Here is a 22,172-nt window from a genome sequence, read left to right on the forward strand (position 1 = left end):
AGTCTTTAAGACGAATATTACACTGCAGTTCGAGCACTAAGAGAAAATGGCTGAACAAATACATCTAACACCGCTTGGAGTTCTGATAATTCTGAAAATCTCTTTTCAAACTCTTCTTGTAATTGGCAAATTACCTGCAAGTACTCATCAAAGTCGACACTTTCACTGTTTCAAGCAATGGAAAATGTCCTGTGTTCCTTGCATGCAACTGGTTTTCCCACAAAATCAATTTTCTTTTGAACGCTTGAAATTTTTTTTCCACCAAATCGCAGATACTGAGGTTTTCGCCCTGAAGCGAAGTGTTCCAAGTATTCAGATGGGCAGTCACTTAAAAAGGCCAAGTCCGCCACCCACTTAGGATCATGCAAAAGAACTTCGGGCCGACCTTTCATGTAATAAAAGGTACCAGTATCTATTGCATTCTGAAAGCAAATAAAAACTCAAAGCACCTTCGCCTTGCTAAGCCATCTTACTTGTGCACAGTACGGGATATCAGGACACTCCACTTTGATGTCATCCATGAACTCTTAGAATTACTTTTTTTTTTTTTGCTATTTGCTTTACGTCACACCGACACAGATAGGTCTTATGGCGACGATGGGACAAGAAAGGCCCAGGAATGGGAAGGAAGCGCCCGTGGCCTTAATTAAGGTATAGCCCCAGCATTTGCCTGGTGTGAAAACGGGAAACCACGAAAAACCATCTTCAGGGCTGCCGACAGTGGGGTTCGAACCCACTATCTCCAGATTGCAAGCTCACAATGTGCGCCCCTAAAACCGCACAGCCAACTCGCCCGGTACTCTTTGAACTGACGGTGCGCGAGTCCATGGGAGCGAAGAAAATTTACCATTCGCACAACCGTTCCCATTACGTCTTTAAGCTGGGTGACTCTTGCACAGATTGCCTCCTGGTGAATCAAGCACTGGATCGCCGCCATTAGGGTACTACCACTCTCAGCCAATTTAAAATTTACATAGCTGAGGAACCCCGTGCGTAGACCACGTAAAGACCACTACATGTATAGAGTCACTAGACTAGACTAGCGACGGATGGATCGGCTGCTCTCTTTGGCGCGGCGGGCAGACCGCTCACTCAGCCAGGCAAGCTCCCCCCCACCACTACCAAAACTACCGTCCCCCAAAGCGCTTGGAGCACCGGCTTAGAGCGCGGCCAAAGCACTAGCGCTCGGGAAGCGCTGTGTGGATGGCCCTGTTCTAGTCGATGGTTTCAAAATTATTGTATTCATCTCTCCCCTTGTGTAAAGCTTGTGTATTGCTGTTGGGGAATTTCTTGGTAAAATTAATGTACCTTCATGGTTTTCATTTGTATATTTTTCAAAGACGTACTAATTGGTCCTTGTTTTCAACGGTCTTGTAACGTTTGGTGATTGGTTGTGCACCTGCCACTTTAGAATTTATTATTATTATTATTATTTTGCCTGCTGCCATTTCTTGATGGATACAGTACTTTTGTATCCATCTCTTGGCACAGGCCAGAGTAAAGTGTAGCTTCCACCGAAGTTCCAGTCTCATCCATGCCTGTGACAATATGGAAGCTGCTGGGGTATGGGTGGTGCTGAGTAATGACATCAGAGCACGACTAGTGCATTTGAGTGTTATGAAAGGTGTTGCTCGTAGGGTCAGTCGTGCTGCAATAGCACTTTCTGACCCAGTGAGGAAAGCAATGGCAAACTACCTCACTCCTCGTCTTGCCTAGTACGCCTCATTTTGGTGCTGCCATTGGTTTTTGCGGTTTCCTTATAACCGCATAACCTTTGGTGGTGCTATTTAAGGATCCAACCAGCCTCTCGGCTGATGACCTAACAGACAGATTATTATTATTATTATTAGGGTTTTGTAGAGTACCTCCACCCATATTTCTCTTTTGGCTTTAACTTCTCATTTTTAGTATTTTCAAGCGTGTGTATGTATTGAAACTAGTAACCGGATTTCAAATGCGGGTCGTGAAAAATTGTCTTGATCTGCTTTTGAGGGACTTGTTTTTGGAACAGCCCTCTCTTTGAAAATAGCAATAACAGTTTTTTTCTTCAAGTGGCTTTACATCGCACTGATACAGGGAGGTCTTATGGCGACAATGGGATAGTAAAGGGCTAGGAGTGGGGAGGAAGCAGCAGTGGCCTTAATTAAGGTACAGTCCCAGCAGTTGCCTAGTGTGAAAACTGGAAACCACGGAAAACCATCTTCACGGCTGCCGACAGCGGGATTCGCGCCCACTATCTCCCGGATGCAAGCTCACAGCTGCATGCCCCTAATCGCACAGCCAACTCGCCTGGTATCTCTATAATTAATCCATTAATTCGTGCCATCTTATTTAGTTTATTTTCCAGGTTGAACCGTGTCGTCGTTTTCTGTACATTTTGTACAGTTTGCCGACGTTTCGAATACATTGCAGTATTCTTCGTGAAGGCGACTGAAATACCCCTACTCGATCCAAGGAAATCAGTCTCCCAGGCAGCAATCACACTACAAAGAGTGGTCCTGATCTTGGTCTATATATCCTAGCTTTTCTGGCTGACGTAAGCCCCCTGGCTGTCTCGTGAGAATTCTGGAAGGTATGTGTCACAGCCGCCGCATAGTGGGGTTTGCCCGCTCCGTTATGTAATAGGATGTTCAACCAGCATGTTTATGTTGTGGTCTGTATGTCTTAATCTATGTAGGACAGGCATCCAAGAATTAGTGATTTTATATCCTTCTTCTAAATTCATACTGTTCGGATGTTTCTTAATTTCAGTAGCCTCGCGGATTTTCCTTTCCAGATTCCAAGGGATAGCTGCTAGGATCTTGGTCTTCTCAAATGATATTCCGTGTCTTGTTTCGTAGGAATGCTTGGCTACCACTGAAATATCTGTGTTTTGATTCTTGGTGTGACTGATATGTTCTTTTAGGTTGGTGGAGATCAGAAGTTTTGTTTCACCAGCACTTTCCCCAGCTACATTCAATGTGGTATACTCCAGGAGCCTGTAGTTCTATTGTGTCTTTTACTGGTGGTAGATAACGGGCTAGCTTCCGGTGTGGTTTATAGATGGTTTTTGTCGTATATCTTGCCGATCCTGTCTGTGGTGTTTTTAATGTATGGAAGTATCACTCTTTTTTGGCAGATCAGTTCTTGTGTCCCGTTGTTTTCTCCAACGGCGGCCTTTTCTTTGTTTTCTTCTGACTTTCTAAAGACTCGTCGGATGTTATTGAGCGAGTAGCCATTACTCCTGAGGGTTCTCGTGAGGTATTCTTTCTCTTCTTCGAGGTGTTCTGCGTCTGATATCGCTATGGCCCTGTTAACCAGCGATGTCAGAACAGCCTGCTTTTGTGATGGGTGGTGATGAGAAGAGGCGTGCAGGTACCTGTCTGTGTGTGTGGGTTTCCTGTATACTGCGTGACTCAGTGTCCCATTGCTGTTGTGTTTTACTAGGACATCCAGGAACGGTAGTTTTCCGTTTACTTCAATTTCTATGGTGAACTGAATATTTACGTGAATGGAGTTGAGATGGTTGAGAAATAGCTGCAGGTTGTTGCTCCCGTGAGGCCAAATCATGAACGTGTCATCCACATAACGGAGAAAACATTTTGGTTTCAGGGTGGCTTTCTGTTTGAAGTGTTCCATATACTGTACATGTTTGCTATTATTGGAGAGAGCGGCAACCCCATCGCGGCCCATTATGTCTGTTCGTAGAACTCCCCATTGAAGTAGAAATAGGTGGCGTTAAGGCATTCTTTAGCTAGTGTTGGCAAGCCTTCTGGAAGTTTCTGGTCTAATAGCGGAAATACTTCTGTTAGCGGCACCTTGGTGAAAAGTGGCGTGAGATCAAAACCTACTAATAAGTCCGCACGTTCGACTGATTGGTCCTAGAGGAGCTGGATGAAATGTCGGGAGTCCTTCACGTATGTTTCAGTGCGTCCTGTATGTGGCTGAAGTAGTCTGGCTAGGTAACAGGCGATATCGTGCATTGGAGATCCTAAAGCGATCATGATAGGTCGCAGAGGTATGCCTTCTTTATGAATTTTAGGGAGGCCATACAATTTAGGAGGTGTGGGGTCCGAAGAGATAAGCTTCTTCTCTATTTCGACTGGGATAATGGAATTTCTACTAGTCTGTGGAGTTTGTTCTTAATGCGGTGGCTAGGGTTTCTTATTTTCCTGTATGTAGAATCGCTGAGTTATTGTTCTATTTTCCCATTTCCCATTTTCACACCAGGCAAATGCTGGGGCTGTACCTTAATTAAGGCCACGGCCGCTTCCTTCCAACTCCTAGGCCTTTTTCATCCCATCGTCGCCATAAGACCTATCTGTGTCGGTGCGACGTAAAGCCCCTAGCATCTGATCATCATCTATTTTCCATGTGTAGTCACTGCGTGTGATTATCACAGTGTTGCCTTTATCTGCGGGTAGAATTATTGTTTCCGTATCTTGACACAGTGTTTTGAGGGCATGAATTTCTTATTTGGTCAAATTGGACGGCGGCGGCTTTGCGTTTCTCAGTAGACATGATATATTCTGTCTGATCTCTTCTGCAGAGTCAGTAGGGAGGTGTCGGATTGCAATCTCAACTTTGCTAATTATTTCCTCCACCGGTACCCTATAAGGAGCTACTGCATAGTTGAGTCCTTTTTTCAAGGCCGAGGTAGTAGGCTCACTGAGTGGCTTATCTGTGAGATTAAGTATTACATTCTTCTGTAGTGAATCAGGTGGTTTTGGTTTCTGTTTTAGTAGGAGGCAGTCGAATTTCTTGTTTTGTTTGGCAGTGGCTAGTTCCAGTGTACGCTGACTGGGATTGTGTGTTGCTAATGCTGTCTAATGTGGTCCAGTCATTGAGAGACAAGTTGCTGGCAAGTTCCAAGTGGAAGTGAAATAATTTATTGTTGAGGTGGTCCAGAGTCTGCCTGGTGTCACTGATAGAGAAACTCCCAAAAGACCTGTCATACTAGCTAAAGAATGCCTTAACGCCCTAACACCACCTATTTCTACTTCAATGGGGAGTTCTATGAACAGACAGAATGGGCCACGATGGGGTCCCCGCTCTCTCCATTAATAGCAAACATGTACAGTATATGGAACACTTCGAAGAGAAAGCCTTAGCCACATCCACCCTGAAACCAAAATGTTTTCTCCGTTATGTGGATGACACGTTCATGATCTGACCTCACGGGAGCAACAACCTGCAGCTATTTCTCGACCATCTCAACTCCATTCACGTAAATATTCAGTTCACCATAGAAATTGAAGTAAACGGAAAACTACCGTTCCTGGATGTCCTAGTAAAACGCAACAGCAATGGGACACTGAGTCACACAGTATACAGGAAACCCACACACAGACACAGGCACCTGCACACCTCTTCTTATCACCACCCATCACAAAAGCAGGCTGTTCTAACATCGCTGGTTAACAGGGCCATGGCGATATCAGACGCAGAACACCTCGAAGAAGAGAAAGAACCCCTCACGAGAACCCTCAGCAGTAATGGCTACTCGCTCAATAACATCCGACAAGTCTTTAGAAAGTCAGAAGAAAACAAAGAAAAGGCCGCCGTAGGAGAAAACAACAGGACACAAGAACTGACCTGCCAAAAAACAGTGATACTTCCATACATTAAAAACACCACAAACAGGATCGGCAAGATACCAGACATATACGACATAAAAACCATCTATAAACCACACCGGAAGCTAGCCCATTATCTACCACCAGTAAAAGACACAATAGAACTACAGGCTCCTGGAGTATACCACATTGAATGTAGCAGCGGAAAGTGCTATGTTGGTGAAACAAAATGTCTGATCTCCACCAACCTAAAAGAACATATCCATCATGCCAAGAATCAAAACACAGATATTTCAGCGGTAGCCAAACATTCCTACGAAACAAGACATGGAATATCATTTGAGAAGACCAAGATCCTAGCAGCTATCCTTTGGAATCTGGAAAGGAAAATCCACGAGGCTACTGAAATCAAGAAACATCTGAGCAATATGAATTTAGAAGAAGGATATAAAATCAGTAATTCTTGGATGCCTATCATACATAGATTAAGACATACAGACCACAACATAAGCACGCAGATTGAACATCCTATTACATAACGGAGCGGGCAAACCACCTATGCAGCGACTGTGACACATACCTTCCAGAATTCTCAAGAGACAGCCAGGGGGCTTACGTCAGCCAGAAAAGCTAGGATATACAGACCAAGGTCAGGAACCCCTCTTTGTAGTGTGATTGCTGCCTGGGAGACTGATTACCTTGGATCGAGTAGGGGATTTCAGTCGCCTTGACAAAGAATACTGCAATGTATTCCAAAACATCGGCAAACTGTACGTAATGTACAGAAAAAAACAACAAGGTTCAACCAGGAAAATAAACTAAATAATTCTACACAGGAAGGAAGCTTCACCTCTAAGGTATCTTTAGATCTTACCGATATTGTCATTTATTGCTTACAATCAAATGTTTCCTGAATGTCTAATGTTCTAAACCAAAGAAAGGAAATTGGGAGAAAATATACTATTTGACCGAAGATTATTACATGGGTGTTGTTTTTGGAAATTTGCACAAATAATTATTCAAGTCCTTGTCTTTTCTTTATTCAAGAGTTTCCATGATAATGAAATTTCGAATGAGATTAGATGTCTCCGTATTTCCTTGTTATGACCAAGTTGCTACCTATGGTCCTTATCCACGCCTTTACGTCCTGAGCCCTGTACCTTCCTGCTTGCCTTTGATGTACTTTGTTTCTAAAAAACGGAAAAGGATATTTTTTGAAGTAAAATGGTAGACTACTGTGTGGAGCTCTTTCTATGATTGTACAGTCTCTATACTAATAGTACCATCTCTGTATTGCCTTTGCTTTATCAGCTGTTACCTAGTAGAGGACGGTAACAGAGCTGCAGTAATTAATTACAATATCATAGCACCCCACCCTTACTATATGATAGCATATGATCCCTACAGTATGGCAGCAAATTCATCCATTTATTGTTCTTAAATTTATATTTTATCTTGTTTCTTTTCTAAAGTTGGTATTCAATTTGAAATTTTTCTGTGGCCTATTTTTCAGGTAGCCTAATTTTTCCCTCATATATATCTGATACCTCAGGTGTCTTTCAATCCTTACCACAATTGGTCTGCAACATATCCTCTTCCTGTTTCAGATGATACTTCATCCCTGAATCCATTTTCTACTGCTTCTACATAATCTATTTCCACTGATCTTACTACCATACACCTTTGGAGCATTCTCCAGCACCACCTTAACAGATGCTCAGCATCCCCAAGAAATTATTTCATCAAAACTTCCGCCAGCATTACCAAACTATCACCACATACACATACGCACGGAACGACTGTCCTTGGTTTATATCTCGCGGCCTTCTTGCGACGAATGTAGTTGTGTGGTGTTCAAGGCTGCCAACCTGTCTATTTAGGAACTAAGGCCATAGGATGGAGCTGGGAAGCCAGTCATATGGGGACAAGAAAAGAAGGTCCGTCAGGCCTCTACCTTCCCGTGGAAATTCCACTGGTCTGTACTGGTTAGGGAAAGGACCTGGACAAGACCATTGATCTGTACTGGTTAGGAAAGGGCCTGGACAAGACCACTGGTCTGTACTGGTTAGGATAGGGGCATCTTCTTTTCTTCTTGCTAGCGGCTTTACGTCGCTTCGACACAGATAGGTCTTATGGCGACGATGGGATAGGAACGGTTTAGGAGTTGGAAGGAAGAGACTGTGGCCTTAATTAGGTACAGCCCCAGCATTTGCCTGGTGTGAAAATGGGAAACCACGGAAAACCATCTTTAGGGTTCCCGACAGTGGAATTCGAACCCACTATCTCCCAGATGCAAGCTCACAGCTGTGTGCCCCTGACCACACGGCCAACTCGCCCAGTAGGATAGGGTCTGGACAAGACCATTTTTAATGGAGACAAGCAAAGGGGGTGCAGGTTAGAAGCTGCAAAGTGGCGTTAGGCCTCTAGTTTCCTGTGGAAACACCACTGGTCTGTACTGGTTACGGTAGGACCTGGACAAGACCATTGGGCTGCACTGGTTAGGGTAGGGAATGGACAAGACCACTGGATGAGGTGAAGCAAAGTGAGTCTGGGGGCGTAAGCCCCCCAGATTAGAAGCCACGAAGCATTAGGCCTGTACCCACCACTGCATTAAGGTAAGTTTCATACAGCATTATTTCTATCCAGCATTCAACATTCTTTTCTTTAGCCTACATGTTCTATTTGTTTGTGCTGTTATTGTGCCCAGGTTGTTAACAGAATCTAGTTATTATGATTGATGGAAATGGTGCCAGATGTGACTATATTGGCCTATAGGAATGCAAGTTGCTAATTCAGGAAAGGAAAATGGTGTGTATTGCTCTTCTCTAAGTTATAAAAGTAAACGTATTTCTGGGGGTGGGACGGCAGGTTCCTGGACATCGCAAAGAACACATCTCTCCTCTGACACTCTTACCAAGTAAAACTTCATTAATTTCTACTTCCTCAGAATGTTATAATGCATAAGGTAGTATGGGATAAATTAGTATTATGTTTTCTATGATTAGATTTTACGCTGCTCAAGTGTTTCGACAGGTGATTAATCACTTTGCTCAACCTACTACTATAGATCATTTGTATAATACAGTTCAAATGGACGCCATAAACAATTATGCACTTTTCTTAGAATGGTCTCTTTTTACAATTGTTTCATTCCTAATTTCTCTCACATTACTGAAACTCTTAATTACTTAAAGGGAAAAAACACTAAATTTGTCTGGATGGTAAATCAACAGCAGCCTTTCTTACACTAAAATGTCATCTAATGCGCACTTCTATATTGCAGTTTCCTGATTTTTCTTTACAGTTCAAAATCCATACTGATGCTTCCAATCTTGCTATTTCTGGAGTACTTAACCAACTTGTAGATGGCCCTCCATTGCCTATTGCTCACTTCAGCAGACTTCTTTTCCCCACTGAATGTATTTACTCTGCTTCTGAATGTAAAGCATTAGCTTTACTAAATACTCCGGAACACTTTTCTGAGTACTTAGAACAAAGAGATTAATGTAAAGACTGACAAGCAAGCTCCTTCATGGTTTATGAGAAGTGCACCTAAAATTGGTAGAATTTGTAGCTGGTTGTGACGATCATCTGGATTTAAATTGTCCCTTAAATTTATTCCCAGTGGGGATAATTGCAAAGCTGATGCTTTGGCCTGCCTCTTTCACACTTCTACATTTGAACTGATTACTAATGAAGATTACTTGCCTCATTCTTTGACTTGGCAATTTCCTTCTCATGTTAACACTATATGTACTTGGACTTTCTGTTGTCCTTTCAATCTTGCCAATCCTATCAACTTGATGAATTTTGTAATCAAATTAAACAATCTTTATCTGAGTCACCTTATCATGGCCCCCTTTCTTTGTCCAAAGGATTTTCGTCTATAAGCTCCCAAGTAAATCCCCTCCTAAAATTCTTCAACCTGTTATATTGACATATTACCACTCTTCCCCCCCCCCACTGGTGAGTGGTATTGCCAAAACTTCTACTACTTATTCGGGAGATAGTGGGTTCGATCCCCACTGTCGGCAGACCTGAAGATGGTTTTCCGAGGTTTCCCATTTTCACACCAGCAGAGGTGCCAACCTTTGAACTGGGTTATCAGTAACCCCAATCAAAAAAGTTTGAGTCAAATCCAGAGCTTAGTCTTCTCCTCTCGATAATGACACGTCCTTTGCCCTTATCAACAGCAACGTGTTCTAAAGTATATCATATTATACAAAATTTGCACATCACCTGTTACTACTGTGAAAAAATATATTTTGTAGATTATTTCATGCTCAACAGCTGTTTCTCAAAGCCACTCTATCAATTTTTCATAGTTCCTTCCATAAAACTAGGGATTCTAACCTCTCTTCCTTAGCTTTAGCTTTCAATTCCAGTTTTAATTGTTCTACTGCTCATACTCCTTGGCCAGTAAAGATAACAACCCCTTGCACTTAGAGGCTGAAAGAACTGCTTCATGAAAGGAGCTTGAGTCATTGTGTTCTACAGCACTGTACGCTTAGCAAGCAAGAAGTCTGCCTGATAACAATGTGGCTGTGGTGGTATTTAAACTGGCACTGTGTTCCAGCAATTTCTTCGTACTGAAGAAAGAAAGCACAGAAGATTACCAATAGGGTCACAACTTATACTAAGTAAACATACAAGTGAAACAGAAAAAGGTATTAATCAATAGACTTGCATCTCAGTTTGTTTCTTTAAGAAGGAAGCCATACTTTTCAGTATCAACTCAGTTAATGTAACTTTAAAGCTTTTCAGTCTGTTGAAGCTTTAGGCTGCTCGACCACTGGAAGCGACTACATGTGATTACGAGATGAGGCGACTATACACGACTTTGATTATGCGACTACACGTGACTGGGGTCATCCACTGGAGGCGAATTAGCGCAGCTGTCAGTTGGCATCTGTACTCCATACAGGTCTGTGTTTGATTCCGTAGTAGACGTTGTAAAGTTATTGAACGTATTAAATATTCAGCGAGATGGAAGATGAGGATTTAGTTTGCATTCTGGAAAATCCCTACCTGACGAGGCGTCGGAAGAAAAATCGCAAAAGGAGACGTCGGTGGTGCATAAACCCAATACTAGCTAAAAGGAAGCTAGTGGGAGAATTCCATCATGTGCACAATGATTTGGACAAAGACCCCCGGATGTTCTTTGATTATCGGATGCGTCCAGAAACGTTTCACAATATTTTGAATGCAATAGAACCAAAAATAGCTAAAACGTCCAACTTCAGGGAGACATAACACCTCTGGAACGTTTAACTGTGACTCTAAGGTAAGCTATTACATGTAGTTATTAAAAAGTGTTAATATTTACTTTTAATTTTATACTTATTTTTTATATTTATTTATATTTATTGAAGAGCCAAAGATGAATTAAGTATGCAATTTGATTTATCAGTGTAACATACAAACACGAGAGAAAAGCACACAATCCATAAGAAAAAATAGTAATGTACTGTGATTGGGCCCGATTTCGCCGATGCGACTTTTTTTTTTTTTTTTTTTTTTGCTAGCTGCTTTACGTCGCACTGACACAGATAGGTCTTATGGCGACGATGGGACAGGAAACGGCTAGGAGTGGGAAGGAAGCGGCCGTGGCCTTAAGGTACAGCCCCAGCATTTTCCTGGTGTGAACATGGGAAACCACGGAAAACCATTTTCAGGGCTGTCTCGACAGTGGGGTTCGAACGTTTTATCTCCCGAATACTGGATACTGGCCGCAATTAAGCGACTGCAGCTATCGAGCTTGGTGATGCGACTGTTAAGTGTATATGCTTGCTGCATAATACTGTAATCGATAAGGAAGGTGAACAACAAGCTGTGGCAGTATTACATCAACAGTCACAATCAGAAACCAGTGGTGCACCCACCAGATCTGCTTCACTAGGCGAAAATAGAAGTGTTACTACTGCTTATGTGATCAGAGACAAATTTGTAGCACACTTCTGTGAACACGAACCGAATAATTGAAAATGTTTAGGTACCGTTTTCCACTTAAATTTGCTTTTTTCATTTCATTTCCATATTTTATTACAACAGGAACTGCGTATATTACCGTATTGAAATTATAAAGTAATATAAATAATAATAAAGTTATTTGTTTTATGTACTGCTAACTACATTTTTAAGGTTTTTGGAGATGCCGAGGTACGGGAATTTTGAGCTGCACAAGTTCTTTTACATGCCAGTAAATCTACCAACATGAGGCTGACGTATTTGAGCACCTTGAAATAGCACAGGACTGAGCCAGGATCGAACCTGTCAAGTTGGGCTCAGAAGGCCTGCGCTCTGAGCTACTCAGTCCAACATATTATTTATATATATATATATAAAAATAATGATTTAATAAGAGTATATAACATTATCAACACCCACTTCGTCTGCAACCTTTGACCATAGTTTGTGTTGTATATCTCGAGAACGATAGCGTTTATCTTTCATATTCCATAGTGGTGTTCTTTCACAAACCGCAGTTATCAACTTTTCTATGACAAAGGTAGTAATGATAAAAATAATGTTGCATATGACGACGACAGACAACCGGATGCTTGCAGGAACCGTGGAGTACAGGCGAATACACGCAGCAAATCCCATTCAAGTGGGATCTGTCACTTGTCGCCTGTTATCGTGTGAAGTCGGCTGCTCGAGGTCGCTTGCAGTGGACGCGGTTCCGTTACAATATTCGCTTTGGGATCAGTCACGCTAGTACACACGTAATCGGCTGATCTTGTAATCGCGCGTAGTCGCTTCCAGTGGGTGAGCAGTTTCACTACCTCAGTTTGGTGTTCCAACTGGATGAAAAGCTAGGACTGTTTCTTTATACAGGTATGTTACAGTGTTTTCATAAATTTTGTGTTTCATATTCAACAGACTAATAACTTAAAAGATGACATTAACTAAGTCAGCACTGAAAAGAATGGCTTTCATCTTAAAAAAATCATATTATTAAAATTTGACTGATGTGACCACAAGGATCTTAGTCATTATTCAGAAATGTCCGAGATGCACCAGAACAAATGACAGGAGGGAACAAAGATTGCAACATGTAAGGAAATGGAAGAACCTATAGAGGGAACAAAAGAAGGAATATCAATTTGCTGTTGAACTAATTCATACAGGTTTTAACAATGCTGGCTACAACTGGCCAGGTAGCAGCTGTGGCCTTAATTAAGTTATAGCCAGTCATTTGCCAAGGTGTGAAAAGAGGGAAACCATGGAAAACCATCTTTAGGGCAGCTACAGAAGGGGTTCAAACCCACTATCTCTGAACAAGTGCTTACAATGGCATGATGCGTACAACACAGCCAACTCTTTCAGTAGAATGAGCAACTGCAGAAGTTGGTAAATCGGGTCTAAACGGAGTGATGTGGGCAATATGGAATGATTAAGTTTCCCATAACTGGGAAACACGACCGAAAAAACTAGGGGAAAACACCAGATTGGACATAAACTGAAAGGTGTGATGATACTTGATGATGATGATGACGATTATTGTTGTTTAAAGGGGCCTAACATCTAAGTCATCGGCCCCAAACGTGTGAGGAATCATAAAAGAACAATAAGGATTCGTTTAGAATAGGGACATACAGCAAAAAAGTGAGAATTTTCTGCGAGATATCTTATATTTTATTATAGTGGAAGCAATTTCTCTGGACAAGACCATGTACTTTCTATTTCATTATATTTTTGGTCATTCATTCCACAATTTTAATGGGTAATGAATTAGTTACCCTATGGATATTTCAATTCCCACTGTCTCTTTTTAATAACCTAAATCTAATAATTTAGTACTCGTGAAGCTGAAGATCTTCACTAGGCAGATGAAACATGCACTAATAATTGCTATCAGGTGATGTCTTTTATCTGGTTAAGTAGTGTATTGAATTGGTGGATCCTTAACAATTGTATATGTTTACAGGTTAAGACTTATGGCAACGATGGGATAGGAAAGGTCTAGGAATGGGAAGGATGCGACCATGGCCGTAATGAAGGTACAGCCCCAGGATTTGCCTGGTGTGAAAGTGGGATTTGAACGCACTATCTCCTGAATGCAAGCTGATAGCTACGTGACCCAAGCTGTGTGGCCTCTTGCTCAGTGGGGTTGATAATGTATTTGACTTGATTGCTGGGAACGACGTCATATCGGATCATATCTCAGCCAATGGAAATGATAGTGCGTGCTTGAGCAACGGAAATGGCGCGTGCTACATTTAATTAGGATATAAAAGTAAATGTATGTCTGGGTGCTGCAGGGTGGGTCAATGGCTCTCTTCGTGAAGACATCTCTCCTCTACAAGGTGTATAAGATTTGCATGATTTCAACTCTAATAGACTGCTATAGAACTTCTGTAGTACATATTGAATTTCTACCTTTCAAAGAATATGAATTTATTAAACACAAAATTAAGCTACAAATTAAATGTTATATTCACATTTTAAGCAGATGGTGTTTCTGAAGTTCCATTCTTGTGATGACAGACTAGAAGAGACACATATTTATCTAATGACTTTTGGGCTTTTAATATCAAGGCATTATTACCATTGTTATTACTAAAACCAAGCGATCGCTTCTCAGTCTCAAGGCGTGAATATTACAGGACAACGTGAGGTCAGCGCGACATATATTTTCAGTGGTTATCCTTGGTTTTCTAGACCAGGACTGCTATCTTGCCATCAGATAACACCTGAATTGTTCTCGTGTTGGCTGAGTGAACCTCAAATCAGCAATCAGATCCAGGTATTACTCGCACACTTTGTATTGACAGATGGACACCTAGTGCTGAAACGGTCGACCCCAGTTACCTTCGAGATTCAAATTGGCAACCTTTGAAACACAAACTATGAATTACTTATGCATCGCTGTGTGACATCTGGCGTTCACTTTACGTACTAGTACTGTTGTTGTTTACACAGCAAAACCAAACTATAAATTCATGCTAGGAACAAGATTCGCATGGAGAAATGTTATATGATGTTATATGTGTTATATAATGTTGGCTTAAGATAATAAAGGTTTAGAAAACCCATATCAATCGATCATATTATCGATTCAATTCAGATTTCATTTCCATTCAGTTGGCAGTATTACCGGAACCAGGAGAGCTCCCTCCTTACTCCTAACCCCGTACAAAAATCTATCACTAAAAAGTGTGCGAGTAATAATAATACCTGACCTGACCGGGGATAAAACTTGGGGCATCCAGGTAAGAACCAGGCTGGTTATCCCAAGACTACAGAGGCCGCCTGATTATTATAATTACTATTTTTTCATTAAATTATTACTATCAATTCCAGCGTATCCAATATTTCTAGATCAGCAGGAATATCTCGCTCTCTACTACGAGAACAGATGATACTGAGACTCTGAAGAACCTTCACTTTACCATTGTTCAGCCAAGACCCACATACAGAAGAGCGAGTAAAAGTAAAGCATGAATGCAAAACGTGACAGCTGATTATGGGATCATAGTCGCTGAACCCCAACTAAACACAGAGTTCAAACACAGGGCTGTGTCTTTCACCGTTCTAAAATAGCAAGTGTATATGGAAGGAATCAAACCGTGACCGCCTAATCAGTTGTGCCCGCAGGATATTAAAAAACATCAGATTTAATAACCAAGCTAGCAAGTGTCTAACTTTTTTGTTTTGCTATTGGCTTTAAGTCGCACTGACACAGATAGGTCTTATGGCGATGATGAGACAGGGACGGGGCTAAGACTGGGAAGGAAGCGGCTGTGGCCTTAATTAAGGTACAGCCCCAGCATTTGCCTGGTGTGAAAATGGGATACCACAGAAAACCATCTTCAGGGCTGCCAACAGTAGGGTTCGAACCCACTATTTACCGAACAATGGCCGCACTTAAGCGACTACAGCTACTGAGCTCGATAGTCTAACTTTAACCAAACCAAACCCCATGGCACAACAGCCTCAAAGGGTCTTGGTCTACCAAGCGACCACTGCTCAGCTCGAAGGCCTGTAGATTACGAGGTGTCGTGATCGGCACCACCATTCCCTTCGGACGTTATTTTTGGCTTTTTAGATCAGGTTCGCTATCCCACCGTCAGATAACTCCTCAACTGTAATCACGTAGGCTGAATGGGCCTCTAGCCAGCCTCAATTCCAGGGAAAAATCCCTGACCTGACATTGAACAGAACGCGAGGCCTCCGGGTAAGAGGCAGGCAACTCATGGGCCGGCAGTCCGCAGTCAACTGCAGCTATATAAAATCTCAATTCTTTACTTCTAGATATTTCTCTTGTCTGTATTCAAGTACAGTATGCGCACCTTTTAGTGATACATGCACACCCTAGTGTTGAATCGGTCGATCTCGGTTATCTTCGAGATTCGTATTGGCAAACTTTGAAACACAAACAATGAATCGCTTACGCATCGTTCTGCGACATCTGGCGTACACTTTACGTACTAGTACTGTTGTTTAGACAGCAAAGCCAATCTATAGAATTCATGCTAGGAACAAGATTCGCATCGAGAAATGTTATATAATGTTAAATAATGTATGTGTGATACAGTCGTTGGCGTAAGATCATAAATGTTAAGAAAATTCATATTGATCGATCATATTATCGATTCAATTTAGATTTCATTTCCATTCAGTTGGCAGTATTACCGGTACCGGAACCGGGAGAGCTCCCACCTTACTCCTCCAAGCCAGTACAAAGAAATATCGCTAAAAGGTGCGCAGACTATAATCTAGTCATTTGTATGAGTGCTAGCTGGGATGTGATAAAATCAAACCTGAAGTCTTAATTAGTAAAGAATGTTCCCACATATCACAAGTTTTTGTTTCTTTCGGTATCATCAACTAAAATACAAATTAGGATATCAGAATTATATCAGCCGGCTGTGCTCTCTCACCAAAATTTACTATCTCGTTCAGTAAATTCGTGGTTAATAAATCATAAATATATGTAATCTTCCACTAGAAGCAGAAAAGTTACACCTATAGAAATGCGCAGAGTAAGATGAAACTGGGCAATGTAGTTTCGTATAGGTTATGTCATGTATAAGTAATGTTAAAATCAGATCAAAGTTGAAGTATCTATTAATACCAAACGCTTTTCCCTGAAGATGTATTATAACTGGAGATAACTATGTTTGAAATAAAACTACACAGATCACGGAAACAGCCAAAAATCTGACTTTAACGTACATCAAGAAAAATAATATACAGCACCCATTTACGTAAACAAACATGTTTATATGACTTACCTCCCATGAAACCACTCCTTACACATGTCGCATTGTATCATAAATCTATTGGCATCATATAACTGTCCACATAAGCAGTAAATTTTCTCTGCCATTTTTTAAAAGATATGTAAAAGAGCAATAACATCCAAAACTGTATTCAAACTTCAAAGATAAACAGCAAACTTCAGCATTGTACTATCGTTGCCTACGAGAAACTAACGAGATACGCAGAGACCTCTACATTCGCAGTCTGTCCAAGCTTAGCCTACAAGGAATACATAGCCTGCTCACTCGCAGTGCTCCCTTTAGAAACAGTGTCCTCCTGGCAGTGCGCGCCTTGACCACTGCAGCGCTAGTATACCACCTCACATCAGCACTCGCTAGCATTGCAAACGGGTGTTAAAACCAGCACAAATTTACCACTACACTATATTTCCTGTATATTATTTACGTTACTACGCAGAATGAAGTAGAAAATAATAAATGTTCACCTTTTACCCCTAGGAGTTCAATTCAGCTGTGGATTTTCATTTCAAATAACACACATAACTGTCGACATTTATGTCTGGCATTTAAAAGGATATAAGGTCTGCACTAGATATTTTCAATATCGCACCTTAGATTTTCAGTAGAGAGGAACGACTTTAACCATTTTCCTTGATATTTTTCTCAAAAATTGTTTTTCTTCTCAAGAAGTATTCTCGGCGATACTCATCTGTCATGCCATCAGCGTAGTTAGTGACAGAGGGGCGCAGAAACTTCTGCGGTATTATTCTGCTTAGTTCGTCAGGATGATCACTTTTTCCACACTGTAGAATAGGATTTTTAGCAACAAGTGGCAACAGGATTTCGGTTAATGTTTGTGCTCTTTTTGGACTGCCTAGCGTTACCGATATCATTTCGTCCGTTACTTGCCCCAGTTTCATCAGCAGTGAAACAAAACTTGGCTTCGGATACCTGAGACCACCTCTGTCTTTGATTTTTATTAATGACGTCAGTGGAGATGGACTCTGGATACTGCTAATTTTATCAACACACTCTTGACATGGCATGTGGTCTTCGACAACTCTTACCAAATACCCTCCAATATATGCCATTGCAGCACTCGACGTAGAAAAGCTTGGTGCTCCTTCGGCTTCCTTTTGGATACTTTCCAGCTGTGTTTGAATATTTCTTGCTAACTCAGAATTCGTTGCTCCCGGTTCATCCGCGTGTGCGGTGTGTTCACTAACTAACGGTTGCAAAAGTTGGAAAAGATATATTTTATTTATTTAGTTCCGAAAATAAGAAAACCATTTAGAAGCTTATAGGAGACCATTCATTCCTTTTCTGGATATTCTTCACGAAAAACTGAAAGTTAAAAGCGAACTACTTATATGTTATGTCACTTTACGTTCTTCTCTTCTTCCTGCATAGACGAGCACATTAACTTACGCTCCTTGATAAGAATGGGAAGCTGCACTCTTCGAATATTCTAAGGTTCAAATCACAGTTTCGACATTGGAAATTCTCAATGTGAGTTTCATGTAGAGTATACCACGGAAATAACGAAGGTATGAGAGAGCGTTGAAGTCCTGGGGTACCTACTCCAATATTTGTGCCAAATGCGATGGCCATGACACCGAAGGAGTCTGGCATTGCTTATACCTTCTAAAATAATATGCTAATGTTGACGGATCATGCAACTACTAAATATTTTTATTCCTGCCCTGAAGAGGGAGACGGGCTTCCTAGACGTGACACCGTCTCTCGCGCCAGGAGATTTATATCGAAGATATTATTATCAGAACAGGAGCAATAATAATAATAATAATAATAATAATTAAGTAACCTAATTTTTGCCGTCACATGGTCTGCGTATTCACTGTGCCATACCTTGTCTGCTTATTGCTTTAATCCATAATTCCCTAGTTGGCTCTTGGCAAAGGAATTCATGAAAACTAGTTCCAGAAATTTTATTTCTAGAGCCTTGTTTATAAAACGGTAGGCAACAGTATACCACCGTAATATAATTGACGTATTTTAACAATACGACGTCACCATTAAGCATACAACGTGTAGAAATACCGCCAACCGAGGTGTACATGTGAGGTTGAATTGCAGCGCCTCTAGCGGCAAATATAGCATCCACAGGGCGGACAGCTATAAGTGGCTATTGGTCAGGCTTTGTATTCCTTGTAGGCTAAGGTCCAAGCTCTAAATCTTTTTTCGTCTTCTTCTTCTTCTCCTTCCTATTGGGTTTTTTGGATTTTTAGACTGTTACCCAATCACAAATCAGGAATATAATTATCCAGTTTTTTGTTTAAAAAACTTTCCACACAAAACTCACTCAATATTAAACGACTCACTTATTTACCTACATAACTCATGTATCCACACGCTTATGTCTGAAGCTATGAACCTAATCGTAAACAGTTATCAAAATGTTACTGACAAAAGAATGCAGGATTGTAAGGCCTTGGGGGGGGGGGGCGAGACAAAAGAATTAATTTAATTTAGCGTGATCAAGAAACTGGTTTATAAGTTTAAGTATATCGGAAGAAGATTCGAATAATAAACAAGAAACACTTGTTGGCAAAGGTATGTGTAATTGTACTAATTGCTTGAATAAGGACGTTGGAAAAGCAGATGATTACTATCGCCTTCGGGGTTTCCACATATACAGTAAGGGAGGTTAAAGATGTTAAAACGGTATTTATATGTTGGGGTTAATGCATGAATAAAACGTAATCGTATAATATTCATAATATGTCGTCGTGTGTATGAGGCTTTTAGATACCGGCACCAAGGTTTCAGTGGAATATTTGGTTGTAACTGATAATAGAATTGTCCTTTCGTACGAAAGGTATGTTGCCATATATTCTGCCAAGTTTGTAAAGCGTCACGTTTTAAAATAGGAAAATAATCGATAAGGGGGAGCCTCCGTGGCTCATGCGGCAGCGCGTCGGCCTCTCACCGCTGGATACCGTGGTTCAAATCACTCCATGTGAGATTTGTGCTGGACAAAGCGGAGGCGGAACAGGTTTTTCTCCGGGTACTCCGGTTTTCCCTGTCATCTTTCATTGCAGCAACACTCTCCATTATCATTTCATAGCATTTATCACTCATTAATAAATCACCTTGGGAGTGGCGACCCCATTGTAATAACAGCCTATATATGTTTCACTCATTACATCCCTGACCCGGTCAATGACTGGAAAACAGGTTGTAGGTTTTCATTTTCAATCAGTAAGGGGAGTCTATCTTAAGAGGTTCTGAAGGGGAGTTACTAGCGTCTTTCGCGGCAAGATCAGCTTTGCCGTTACCTAGGTGCGCTGAATGCCCTTTTAACCATATTAAGGAGAGATAGATACCCGAACTATCGAGTTGATATAGAAGGTGTTTAACATCATATAAATATCCATTATACGACCTATATTGGTACTTACAGCTTGTAGCACGCTTTAAGAATCGGTAAAAATGTTTACTTTTTTGAAGGAATGTTGTTGGACTAATAATAATGCTTGCCTAATTGCAAAGAGTTCAGCTGTAAAGATAGAGATATTATTCGGGAGATTATACTGAATGTTTGTAAATGTATTGGAGGCAAAAAAAAAAGGCCGCGCCTACGCCTCGCTGGGATTTCGATCCATCTGTATAAATGTTGACGTCACATCCGATTGACGAGATTATGAGTTTCTTATTCGACGAAGTAAATAATGAAGTATTTATTGAGCGATTTTGGGTAATGGATGGGGAAATGATAATATTATGGGGAATAAAGATTAAACTATCGTAACGAAAAGAATGCATTGGTAACTGAGGAAAGCGTAGTAATGAGAAGCGAAGAAAATTCATCTCAACATAAGCCAGATATAAAGCAGGAGTTCTTCCGTTTTTGGAGCGCGTTGGCGATAGTATTCGTGGAGAAGTTGCAGCTTCGGTATGAGGGCGGAATGGGATAGGGCGAGGTGTTTCAGGATATATTTTTTGCAAACATTAGGCGTCTATAGGGCGACGGTGCAACGTCTTAAGGCTTGATGTTGGATTACAATGAGTTGAGATAATGTGGTTTCCGACGCTGTATCAATAATATGAGCGCTGTAGTCCAAATATGAGCGTATAGTTGCCCGATAGAGCGTCAACGCAATTGAGGGATCTGCTCCCCACTGACCTCTCGTTACTGTTTTTAGAATTTTGAGATAACTATCTGCTTTTCGTTGTAAGGTCTGTATGTGTTGTTTCCAAGTTAGATTACGATCGAGAAGTATGCCTAAATAGGTATGGTGGGTGGTGAAAGGAATACTGAAGCCATCAAAGGAAATAGGACTATTATCAAATGAGCGTTTGTGTGTGAATGGAATTGCAACGCACTTTGAAATAGAAAGTTGAAGGTTATGTGTGTTGAACCAAGTTAATATTTTGCTCGTGACAGTTGCTGTTGCTTGTCTGCATTCACCAATGCTTGTATGTGTAACATAGATGAGAAGGTCGTCAGCAAAAGCTAAAACTCTAGCAAACGGTGTTATGATCTGTCCTAAGTCACTCATATATAGGGCAAATAATATGCCGCTTAATATTGCACCTTGAGGCAAACCATGCGATGTCTGTCGACTCGGAATATGGTATTGTGGTGATTTAATCGTTAATGTGCGATACAAAAATAATTGATGCAGCATAAATAGGAATTTGAAATGAAACCCGTTCGCAGCCAGTTTTTCCCGTAGGAGGTGTAACGGTACCGAATCATAGGCACCTTTCATATCGAGAAACATAGCAATAGTGCTATGTTTTCTCCAGCGGGATAGCAGAATATCAAGAAGTATATTAATCGGATCTTGGGTATTACGACCTTTTGTGAAGGCATATTGGAATTTGGGGAAGAGATTGTAATAGTCTAACAACCATACTAGTCGCCGTAGTATGATTTTACAAAAGGTTTTGCTTATGCAAGAACTCAGTACTATTCCGCAAAAATTCTTGGGGGTATCGGGGAGTTTATGTGGTTTCAGTATGGTTTTTAAATGAAAACCGTTCCATTGAGTGGGGATTCGTGCAGTGTGTAAAATATCATTATAATAATTAAGGAGTAGAAGTTGTGCCCGAGGTGGAAGTAATCGAAGCATGGTGTAAGTTATAGAATCCGGACCGGGGGAAGAACTGTTTGCAGATACCAGCACAGCTCGTAGTTCATTTAATTGTATTGGTTCTATTAAAGTAGAAAAATGAGAGTGCGTCGTGTAGGAGGGGGACGGGATTTGAGGTACCGTATAATCTGGCGTGAGGGAATTAAGAAAGAACAGAGAATGTCTCGCGGTATAGGTAGTTGTGATTGATGCTGAGAGGCTCTTGTAATCCTTCGTATAGCATTCCACAAATGGGTCGCCGGGACATGCGAAGTTAATGATGATATGAA

At 41.1% G+C, this 22,172-nt stretch overlaps 1 protein-coding gene across 2 annotated transcripts in view; it reads right to left on the reverse strand.

Moving 5' to 3' along the window:
• The window catches only part of LOC136864592 (histone lysine demethylase PHF8), a 557,749-nt gene extending 540,810 nt beyond the window's left edge, over positions 1-16,939 (reverse strand). For both annotated transcript variants that reach the window (XM_067141799.2, XM_067141798.2), the window contains exon 1: positions 16,796-16,939. In XM_067141799.2, the coding sequence (XP_066997900.1) occupies positions 16,796-16,890 (95 nt within the window). In that variant the 5' untranslated portion in view covers positions 16,891-16,939. The remainder of the gene's footprint in view (positions 1-16,795) is intronic.
• Positions 16,940-22,172: the final 5,233 nt, after the last annotated feature.

The sequence above is a fragment of the Anabrus simplex genome, chromosome 2 (assembly GCF_040414725.1).
Source record: "Anabrus simplex isolate iqAnaSimp1 chromosome 2, ASM4041472v1, whole genome shotgun sequence".
In the NCBI taxonomy this organism is placed as follows: Eukaryota; Metazoa; Arthropoda; class Insecta; order Orthoptera; family Tettigoniidae; genus Anabrus; species Anabrus simplex.